This window comes from Salmo salar, chromosome 16 (genome assembly GCF_965601325.2).
Source record: "Salmo salar chromosome 16, fSalSal1, whole genome shotgun sequence".
Lineage (NCBI taxonomy): Eukaryota > Metazoa > Chordata > Actinopteri > Salmoniformes > Salmonidae > Salmo > Salmo salar.
In genome coordinates, this window is record NC_138306.1 from 47,638,167 (window position 1) to 47,649,749 (window position 11,583).

Consider the following 11,583-nt stretch of genomic DNA (forward strand, 5'->3'; position numbering starts at 1 on the left):
TAACTAAATGGGAAATGCCTTGACATTTGATAGGTTTGTATGTTCAGCACGTGACTGACCGCTGCGCTGACGGCGGGGGCGCAGCAGAGCCCATGGCCCTGGGCCTGCAGGGCGCTGTGGATGTACACGTCCTCCTCGGTGTGCGTGTCGCACAGAAAGAGCTGCAGGAAGTCGGCGTGGTAGCCATGCAGGGCTGCCACCAGGGTACGGTCACAACATAGCTTCTGGAAGGAGGTCTTGGCGTTGGCACTCCAGCTGCCCTGGGAGGAGAAAAACACAGTGGGTTTCAGTTCAGACCAGAGACTATGTATTAAGAGGGCAGGTTTCAGTTCTTCTCAGACCAGAGACTGTATGTATTAAGAGGGCAGGTTTCAGTTCTTCTCAGACCAGAGACTGTATGTATTAAGAGGGCGGGTTTCAGTTCTTCTCAGACCAGAGACTGTATGTATTGAGAGGGCGGGTTTCAGTTCTTCTCAGACCAGAGACTGTATGTATTGAGAGGGCAGGTTTCAGTTCTTCTCAGACCAGAGACTGTATGTATTAAGAGGGCAGGTTTCAGTTCTTCTCAGACCAGAGACTGTATGTATTGAGAGGGCGGGTTTCAGTTCTTCTCAGACCAGAGACTGTATGTATTGAGAGGGCAGGTTTCAGTTCTTCTCAGACCAGAGACTGTATGTATTGAGAGGGCGGGTTTCAGTTCTTCTCAGACCAGAGACTGTATGTATTGAGAGGGCAGGTTTCAGTTCTTCTCAGACCAGAGACTGTATGTATTGAGAGGGCAGGTTTCAGTTCTTCTCAGACCAGAGAATGTATGTATTGAGAGGGCAGGTTTCAGTTCTTCTCAGACCAGAGACTGTATGTATTGAGAGGGCAGGTTTCAGTTCTTCTCAGACCAGAGACTGTATGTATTGAGAGGGCAGGTTTCAGTTCTTCTCAGACCAGAGACTATGTATTGAGAGGGCAGGTTTCAGTTCTTCTCAGACCAGAGACTGTATGTATTGAGAGGGCAGGTTTCAGTTCTTCTCAGACCAGAGACTGTATGTATTGAGAGGGCAGGTTTCAGTTCTTCTCAGACCAGAGACTGTATGTATTGAGAGGGCAGGTTTCAGTTCTTCTCAGACCAGAGACTGTATGTATTGAGAGGGCAGGTTTCAGTTCTTCTCAGACCAGAGACTATGTATTGAGAGGGCAGGTTTCAGTTCTTCTCAGACCAGAGAATGTATGTATTGAGAGGGCAGGTTTCAGTTCTTCTCAGACCAGAGACTATGTATTGAGAGGGCAGGTTTCAGTTCTTCTCAGACCAGAGACTGTATGTATTGAGAGGGCAGGTTTCAGTTCTTCTCAGACCAGAGACTATGTATTGAGAGGGCAGGTTTCAGTTCTTCTCAGACCAGAGAATGTATGTATTGAGAGGGCAGGTTTCAGTTCTTCTCAGACCAGAGACTATGTATTGAGAGGGCAGGTTTCAGTTCTTCTCAGACCAGAGACTGTATGTATTAAGAGGGCGGGTTTCAGTTCTTCTCAGACCAGAGACTATGTATTAATAGGGCAGGTTTCAGTACTTCTCAGACCAGAGACTATATGTATTAAGCGTCTCAGAGAAGTAGTACTGATATAGGATTTGTTTGATATTATATGGACAGCGGGGTGGGGGATCTGATCCTAGATCAGTAATCATACTCAAGACACTTTATTAATTCATGAATCTGGGTCCACGGAAGGTAGATTGTGTAAACAGTAGCGTAGAAGGTCTTACACCGAAAGGCTTGATTCCAGCCAGCGATGACGGGACTGCTTGTGCTGGGAGCTCTGAGTAACAAGACCTGAGGGGGATAGACAAAACTCTTTCTGTTACCACCTTGCACAGAGCAACTCATCCATCAACACATCGATCAACACATGGTGACATCAGATACTAGGGATACAAACAGTCACTTCCAATACCTTTCCTTCTCAATTCTACAGCTAATGATTAGTTGGCAAAAGAAAGGAAAACATTGTCTTCATCCCAAATGACACCCTATTCCCTTTTCAGTGCACTACCTATCCAGTCCTCTCAGATCTAGACAAGTGCCTAGGGAGTAGAGGTCTAGGGTTCTGGACATGACCACAGGCAACGTCCCAAATTACACACTATTCCCTTTTAAGTACACTACCTATCCAGTCCTTTCAGATCTATGCCACGGGCAAGGGGAAAAGGGTTGGTTGTGGACAGGGGATTCGTCCCAAATGGCTGGTCAATAGTAGTGCACGATATACAGGGTCCATCCACATTTTGACAGATGGAATTCCATGACTTATCACCAAATTTCCATGACCAACAATTGGCGCCGCTTCTTTGTCCACCACCATTCAAATGTTTGGGGTCACTTAGAAATGTCCTTGTTTTTGAAAGAAAAGCACGTTGTGTCCATTAAAATAACATAAAATTGATCAGAAACACAGTGTAGACATTGTTAATGTTGTAAATGACTATTGTAGCTGGAAACGGCTGATTTAGTTTTTAATGGAATATCTACATAGGCGTACAGAGGCCCATTATCAGCAACCATCACTCCTGTGTCCAATGGCACGTTGTGTTAGCTAATCCAAGTTTATCATTTTAAAAGGCTAATTGATCATTAGAAAACCCTTTTACAATTATGTTAGCACAGCTGAAAACTGTTCTGCTGATTAAAGAAGCTTCAGATAAAGGAGCATCAGTATTTGTGGGTTCGATTACAGGCTCAAAATGGCTAGAAACAAAGACCTTCTGAAACTCGTCAGTCTATTCTTGTTCTGAGAAATTAAGGCTATTCCATGCGAGAAATTGCCAAGAAACTGAAGATCTTGTACAACGCTGGGTACTACTCCCTTCACAGAACAGCACAAACTGGCTCTAACCAGAATAGAAATAGTGGGAGGCCCCAGTGCACAACCTGAGCAAGAGGACAAGTACATTAGAGTGTATAGTTTGAGAAACAGACGCCTCACAAGTCCTCAACTGGCAGCTTCATTAAATAGTACCTGCAAAACATCAGTCTCAACATCAACAGTGAAGAGGCGACTCCGGGATGCTGGCCTTCTAGGCAGGTATTTGTTTCTGACCATTTTGAGCCTATAATTGAACCCACAAATGCTGACGCTCCAGATACTCAGCCATTTGAACACAGTAGTGACGGTTGCTGATAATGGGCCTCTGTAATTTGATGTTATTTTAATGGACAAAAAAAATAATAAAAAAAAAAATAAAAAAAATACTTGCTTTTCTAAGTGACCCCAAACTTTTCAACGGTAGTGTATATATAGAAAAATGAAGTGTAATGTCGTCTCAACACTGGGAGGCTGCTCTCTGATCCCATGTACCATCTTCTGTTGTTGTGCAAGGCCCTTAACCCCCCCCCCCCAAGTAGAATACCTGTCTGAATAACTGTATGAAACATGTGGTCAACCCTCAGTCTGGAGAGATACTGGGTGTGCAGGCTTTTGATCAAGCCCTGCTCAAACACAGTTTATCAAGGTCCAGTTGAGCTACTAATTTTATAAAAATGTGGTTTGTTAGAGGGTGACTGGAATAAAAGCCTGGACACCATTAGCTCTCCTGGAGGATGGTTGACCACTCTTCATGTATAACATTGCAACATTGCAATGAAATACGTATTATGCCTTTTGAAATAATTCGCAGATTCAATATATCAAAGATCAAATGGCTATGGTAGGCTACAAATCTTTATACTCAACCAGACCAAAAATGGACGACAGGAAATGTAACTTCGCTATGCATCTTAGCTACCTCAGAAATGTTTACTTTGCAGGCTGACAAGCATCTATTGAGTTGCAATGTCCCCTACATTGGATGTCCAAATCAACTGGAAGTATCTACAAAACTAGTTTTGAAGCCACATAATTCAAAAGAAAGGCTACAAATGTTTTCATAAAATTACTGTTTGCGATTCACAAATTATTATTTTGATTCACATGATTCGATTCACCGCAATTGAACCGAATCCGAACTAATACAACGGCGTGAATTGTTTGTTTCGTCAAAAATAATCATTTAAATCATTAGAAAAGGTTAATTAACTTTCTATGTCCTTATTCGCAATTATCGTTGGATTTTCTTTTGGGACATGACAAAAAAATGAATACACGCTAATAATAGGTTAACAGTTACCTAGCGGGTACAAGATATGTTTTGAATTGGCTACCTAGTTATAAGTCTGTTCTCCATCAGATTTTAAAGGCCTACCTGCTACTGCAATGTCCGACTGTCTCTCTAACACAAACGCACTAAAGATCCTGGCTGATATGATAACGTGCCTAAATAAATTACATTAACATACATTTTGAAATTAATTACCATTACTTTTCAAAATCGTTTCAGATTTGATCAATTCCCAAAACTTTTCCAGGCCTGGAAAACATCATTTTAAAATTGTATGACTTTTCCAGGATTTTCATGACCTTACAAACCCTGTATATAGGAAATATGGTGTCATTTGGTCACAGTCGGGGTCCTACTTGAGGAAGTTGAGGCTGCTCCTCTGGACAGTGGTAAGGTCTCCAAAGTCCACGTAGTAGACCTCTGCATGGGTGTCGTTGAGTACACGGTGAACCACCACGCGGTAGAACCAGATGCCCTGGGGCGCCACGCAGCACACCTGGCCCGTACGCACGTAGCGCCCCGGCAGACGGTAACGCTCCGACACCTCGGGACAGGTGTAGCAGCTCCTGGAGGGAGGGAGGAAGAGAGAGCACCAAAACATAGCATTCAGTTGCATCCACCCCTAGTCTCTTCTCCTTCATGTGCATTGACCTAAAAACACACTACATAGTTGAGGGTAACGGGGTGGACGACTACTAGATATGAAGAGTTACTGCACATTCATACCAAATAAGCCAATTGGACTACATGTCAAATCCCAGCCACTGAGGCAGGGAAGCCTCTCGTCCCCCTATCCCTCCAGCAGAGGGCTGTTGTTCACCTCATCTCAATCATCATGTTCTCCAGGGCGCGGGCCTCCTGGCTCTCATCAAAGCGGATGTAGAAGTTCGAGGGTGACTCCACATGCTCCACCAGCACGGCCACCAGCTCCCGAGGGCCCCTGCACGTGGGGGCCCTCAGCCTCTGGCCCCGCATGGCGTCCGGGGGAATCACCGCCCCATGCCGACAACGCACCGGCAACGAGCCGTACATATCCACCATCTGAGGGAAGCAGCCATAAACAGAATATGTGTGTACACTCTTGTTATGCATGTGAACAAGTATACATAAACACATTCTACACAGATATGGACCATAGTGACACAGATTTTCCTGTCTGCAAAACTGCAGCAATGGGTGCAGGATTTCATTTGTGCCCAGCACTTACACACTTCATGTATTTGATCAGGACTTTGAGCGTTGTGTCCCTCCAGGAGCGGAGCTGGCTGCCCTTTGTCTCAAGCCAAAGGCAGATGCCTTTCCCCAGGCTCCAGCTCACCTGGTAGAAGGTCTTGGTGGTGATGCGGAGCTCCATGTCTTCCTCCAAGTTGGGCTTGGTCTCGCCTCCCTCTCCCTCCCAGGGAGACTCCCCACAGCTGAAGTAGTAGCCCGTACCTGACGGGTTCAGAGCCTTGACACCCTCATCGGGGCCGTCGGGCTCCGCCGTTCCTACCACAGCACAAATAATACCAAAGTGACATATTGAATGAGATCAGTCATGACACACTTAGACCCAAAATACCTGTTTTGTTGAATCTTAAATGGGCAACAAAAGTTATACTTTTTGGTTCTAACAATGAGTTAGTAATCAATCAAAATCTGATTGTCCCGAACTAACATATGGCTAGAAATAAAGTAGATAGGTGTTGTGTGTGTGCCAGAGATTGCTCCCTAACCACTGATCTAAGGTCAGATATTTGTTTACCCCCCTGATGGTTCATTTGAGGATTGGTAGTGGTGTAATCTGATCCTAGGTTAAAGCCAGAGGAGCGTAGCAGACCTGGTTGTTGAAGCGTTGTGTGTCCAGGGGCATTCTGGATGTCCATGACCACCCAGTGGTTGCCCTCGTCGCCCGCCACGGGCCGCAGGTAGAGCGTGTCGCTCAGGGCGCCCACCATCTCCGTGGTACTCAGGAAGCCACTCTGGACCACCGGCAGCTCCTCCCCAAACACCCTCTGGGGTCAACCGTGGGTCATAAGGGCAACAAAGGTCAGCGCAACATACAAGACACTAACAAGAAAAAATACTTTGGGATTTAAAAAACTCCAAATGATTAGGCTTCATTAGGCATCGGTTAGTATGTAGGCATTCCAAAGGGAATGTATTTGATTTGTCAGTATAAATTATAAATTACCTTGAATTCTGCAGGGAGATCGTGGACGGATAGTCCCTCACTGTTTTGGGCTACAACCTGGAAGGTTCGTCGTGTTATAATCTCTACTGTCATTAGATGGATTTGGTATTTGGGTAGAGACAGGATGTGTCCCAAATGACACCCTATTCCTTATATAGTGCCCTGGTCAATAGTAGTGTACTATATGAGCCCTGGTAAAAATGGGCCCTGGTCAATAGTAGTGAACTATATGTGCCCTGGTCAAATGTAGTGTACTATAAAGGGAATAGGGTGCTCATTGGGATGCAGTCAGTGGACTGACCTGGCGAAGCTTGGCCTTTAGTTCTGGACTGACTGTGCCCGCATGCCCGTTCTCCAGAATACGCTGCCTAAGCTCCTCCTCCAGCTGCAGATGCCAATCAACACAAGCAAAACATGACAAGGGGGAGGGGCTACAAGGCATTTGTTCTACTTTTCACTACTGCTATTCAGAAGCACATTCGATTCCCTTCTCTAAAAATCAAGACTTTCGCCCTCTAAAGCTTCACAAGCACAGACCCAAGATACAGCACAGTAACTTGGTTGTAAGCCTGATGTTGGCAGATCTGAATGTTACGTTGGCAGGCTTTGCACCCAATCAAAAACAAGATCATGGGGGAAACTATTTTTACGTGGCTGAACACACACCACAGAGGTAAAGACAGCAGGAAAGACAGCAGGAAAGACAGCAGGATACACACCTTGATGACACACTTCTGAAACAGTTGTCCATCCTGCGTGGGTTCTGGTTCTGGCTGTGGTGTTGTGTAATCCATTGGCAGAGAGCCCTGGTCCGCCTCTGGGCTGTTAAGGACTGCAGCCTCAGGGAGTGGCGCTGGTACTACAAGATTCTGGGTACTGGACACTGGATTCGGAGTACTGGACTCTGTAGTGTGTCTTTCTACTGGGACTGGATATATAAAACTGAAATATATATATTTTTTCAATGTGTGCAATGTGTACTGTACATGAGCAGCAATCAATTATATTCAACATTATCTGCTTGAAATGGAGTTATATCTTTCACTGTGGGACCAACCAACCTGAGTTTGTCTGGGTCATCTGCCTTACGATAGGAACAGTTTGGATGGTCTGCTTCAATGGGAATAACGGCTTTATGGGTCCAGTCCTCATCCGCGATGCCACCACTGCCCCCCTGAGGGACAGCTGGGAGCCCATCCTGCTTTGTGTGACTGCCACCAGGTCGGCGGCCGCTGCCAGCATCTCGGCGATGGAATAGAAGCCGTAGTTGTTGACACGTAAAGGGAAGCCAAAGCGGCGGGCGAAGGCTGTCTCCAGCTCCGATAGACCCACGGCCCCATGGGAGAGCAGCTGGTGGAGCTGGGCCCGGAGCTGAGCCGGCAGGGCCGGGGGTGCGTGGCCACGCCGCGGCAGGACCATGGGGTTGTGATGCTGGTAGCGTGGGGAGAAGAAGCCCACACCACCACGCTGAGCAGGGGCCTTCTTGGCACTGCGCTGCTTAGCCACCAACTCCACGATGCCTCTGGTGGCGTCATCAGCCACCGCTGCAGAATGGGGAAAGAAAGATGCATTGGAGTACGACACCCACCCGCAAGGCAGGAGGGCCCACAGGCTCTGGGGACCCCCCCCAAAAAATGTGAATAATGTTGGGTTGGGGGCCCACTGGAGGTCACCCCCCCTTCCCAGACAGCATATGAACAGGTCATAAGCCATGGCAAAAATGTTTAGAATTACAGAACATTTGCTGTAAAATATTTTCGCTCAGCCTCATTGCAAAAAGGCCTTGCTCAGACCTTGCGGAGCTCCGTGAAACTGCGGTATGCCACTGGAGAGATGGGTTTGGTATGCTGGAGTTGAATTGATATCTGTGTTATGGTATATTCTTCCTCTCATGATACTGTGCATACTATACTCAAGCACGAGGCAAAATGTAACTCGTCAACAAATATGAAAATGATAGCATGTTCTGCCTATAATGTCACATGTTAACGACAAAACAAACTTGCTTTGACACAACAGTCAGCAAATCAACAGTGGGACTAGTACTCAGTACTTACCCTTCAACACTATGCTGCCATCTCCCAGATAGAGAACATACACCACATCGGGCATCTCGCGGATCATGTCCAGTACATTGCGGAAGCCAAGGATCCTCAGGGGCATGGGGTGGCCCAGCATGTTGATGTAGTCTCTCTTCAGCTGATCTGGGGTCAGGCCCTGCTTGGCTGAGATGAGCAGGGAGCGCACATCCTTCTTCAGGCTCGAGAGCAACTGCTCCTGGGTCATTCTGTGAGACTTGACAGAGGCTACAGTTTAGCTAACTAATGCATTTTCTGAACAATAAACACTGAAATGTGCAAAGAATCCACCCCCATTGGACCAACTAGCTAATTAGGCTAACGACGGTTACAAGCTGTCACAATGTGAAAAGTATTTCATCAAAGTACTAACGTTAGCTACTGTAGGTCGCTCACAAAAAAAAGATTTCAACAAGCATTCAGTTTCCATATTTGAGCTAACTTACACTAGCAACTCGTGAAGACCAACCTTTCCTACAGGAGGTCAATCAGTCTGTCAATTTATTCCACGGTACTCGTCTGAAGTCTGCAGGTGCAGATAAATGAATGGATTCAATTCGTTAGCAGCATGTAGCCAACACTGTCCAAATAGCATCAATTAGCACAGCTGAAACAGGTGGTTAGCGGTGTCCCATTCCACTTAGCTCTGGTGCAGGGCGTTAGTAACGTGCTGGACCAGAGATACATTCCACTTAGCTCTGGTGCAGGGCGTTAGTAACGTGCTGGACCAGAGATACATTCCACTTAGCTCTGGTGCAGGGCGTTAGTAACGTGCTGGACCAGAGATACATTCCACTTAGCTCTGGTGCAGGGGCGTTAGTAACGTGCTGGACCAGAGATACATTCCACTTAGCTCTGGTGCAGGGCGTTAGTATCGTGCTGGACCAAAGATACATTCCACTTAGCTCTGGTGCAGGGCGTTAGTAACGTGCTGGACCAGAAATACATTCCACTTAGCTCTGGTGCAGGGCGTTAGTAACGTGCTGGACCAGAGAAACATTCCACTTAGCTCTGGTGCAGGGCGTTAGTAACGTGCTGGACCAGAGATACATTCCACTTAGCTCTGGTGCAGGGCGTTAGTAACGTGCTGGACCAGAAATACATTCCACTTAGCTCTGGTGCAGGGCGTTAGTAACGTGCTGGACCAGAGAAACATTCCACTTAGCTCTGGTGCAGGGCGTTAGTAACGTGCTGGACCAGAGATACATTCCACCACACTAGCGAGACAAAATCAGTGCACGTCACGAGCCATACAGTTACAAGATAACTACTTAAAGATTTATTTAGCCCAAAAAATGCATTTGGTTTATTCACATCTAGTAGTCTCAGAACACATGTTTTCTTCCAAAGCTGTGCAATATATAGGACAATTGAATGGTTTACTCACTTAAGACACATTTTCTGGAATCAGGCAGCGAAAATCAGGCGTGCAAGTATGGCGAGCAAATACAGACAAAATCGCTTCCAAAATCATGATTAACCTTGTTATTGCCATGGCAAGTTGCTTAACGTTATCAAAAGTTATTACATACATCTACAAAAGTTACTACAATTATGAATGCAATACAATTATTATATTAAAACTTAATTATTTCAAAAGGTGAAACAATGGAGCCATAATTAATAGCCTAATATTAATGAACAATAATAAGACATATGAATGACAGACTATTCAATAATTTGTTAATCAAATCTAATCATTTCTAATAAACTAAAATACTTAATTTCTTGGCCTAGGTGAGGGCCTTGATGAGAATTCATTATAGCAGAGGAAATGTAGGTCAAATACTTAATTTACAGTTTAACTAAATTGTGTCTGGGAGGATGTGTGTCTTTCCTGTACTAAACACCAACACCTTTTTGGAAAAGACAAACATCTGAGTTTGCACATTCCAAGACAGTGACTCCCCGACCCAAGCACAAAGATCTGCAAAGTAGCCCTTTTTTCCAATGATATTCCTCACATGACTGGGTATGATCATGTAAACAAAACAAAAATGACAACTTATATTTCAAACTAGCAGCCCTTGACAAAGGCCTCCTCCCTGTCCTATAGGTGATCGCAACTGAGGAAGCGAGGGCCGTTGAAACCAAGACAGCCACTCAAACAGCAAACCAACTAGCAACAAGCATTGGGTTGCACGCTTCTCACCAGCCACAAACATGCCAAGAGGGATGGCGAAGCACCTGGAGTCAGCTTCCCCTCGCCGCGAGCATGGAAGATGGTGAAGAGAGAACATTCTGGGTCCCCGACTTTCAGGGGCCGCCGTCACAGGGGCAGCAAAACAGTGAGGCTCCCTGAGGAACATGAGGAAAGTAGTGCCAAAGAGGGATTACCCAGGAGACCAAGGGAGAGGAAGAGATAGAAGACAGGCCAGTCAAGTCCACCTCAACTGTTGTGGACGTGCATTGTGTGAGAGAGAACGTGAGCGGAGAGGAGAACAAAAAGTTTATGGCCTTAATAGAGAGTGAATGGCAGGAGGAGGAAGGTCAGACATATTATCAATATCTTAAATGTCATTATAAACTGGTTGGTTCAAGTGCTGAATGCTGATTGGCTGACAGCCATGGTATATCAGACCGTATACCACAGGTATGACAAAACATGTATTTATACTGCTCTAATTATGTTGATAACCAGTTTATAATAACAATTAGGCACCTCGGGTGTTTGTGGTGTATCCAGGCACTCCGCGTTGCGTCGTACAAAGGAACAGCCATTAGCCGTGGTATATTGGCCATAAACCACACCCATTCAGGCCTTATTGCTTAAATATACTGGGCCCTTATTCACAAAGTGTGCCAGAGTGGGAGTGCTGACTAGGATCAGTTTAGAAATCATAATGAATAAGAGGGAGGAGCTGATCCTAAATGAGCACTCCTACTCTGAGACACTTTGTGAATACGGGCCGTATTTTTTTCGTTTCAATTATAATTTATTTGAAAGGACCTTAGTTTACTGTTACTGTACAGTACGTCTGAATGCAGAGTACTGTAAGTCAATGTACTGTGCAGTAAATCTGAATGTACTGTGCAGTAAATCTGAATGTACTGTGCAGTATGTCTGAATATACTGTGCATTAAGTCAATGTACTGTAACTTTGAATGTTGTTATTTGTCTCCACCAGGCTTGAAGTAGTGGAGTCTTGGAGTGTGTGAGTTGCTACTCATGATGTCATCTGCAACTG

At 45.5% G+C, this 11,583-nt stretch overlaps 1 protein-coding gene across 2 annotated transcripts in view; it reads right to left on the bottom strand.

The window, feature by feature from the left end:
• The window catches only part of tdrd5 (tudor domain containing 5), a 34,183-nt gene extending 24,297 nt beyond the window's left edge, over positions 1-9,886 (bottom strand). The window contains exons 1-13 of one of the 2 annotated variants that reach the window (XM_014149580.3): positions 9,783-9,886; positions 8,865-8,921; positions 8,375-8,612; positions 7,379-7,861; positions 7,037-7,245; positions 6,619-6,702; positions 6,318-6,374; positions 5,964-6,138; positions 5,463-5,632; positions 4,965-5,185; positions 4,501-4,710; positions 1,757-1,823; positions 60-260 (exon numbers count right to left, since the gene is read on the bottom strand). In XM_014149580.3, coding sequence (XP_014005055.1) covers positions 60-260; positions 1,757-1,823; positions 4,501-4,710; positions 4,965-5,185; positions 5,463-5,632; positions 5,964-6,138; positions 6,318-6,374; positions 6,619-6,702; positions 7,037-7,245; positions 7,379-7,861; positions 8,375-8,603 — 2,106 coding nt within the window. In that variant the 5' untranslated portion in view covers positions 8,604-8,612; positions 8,865-8,921; positions 9,783-9,886. Of the gene's footprint in view, positions 1-59; positions 261-1,756; positions 1,824-4,500; positions 4,711-4,964; positions 5,186-5,462; positions 5,633-5,963; positions 6,139-6,317; positions 6,375-6,618; positions 6,703-7,036; positions 7,246-7,378; positions 7,862-8,374; positions 8,613-8,841; positions 8,922-9,782 lie in introns of both variants that reach the window. The other variant, XM_014149579.3, reaches the window with a different exon arrangement.
• Positions 9,887-11,583: the final 1,697 nt, after the last annotated feature.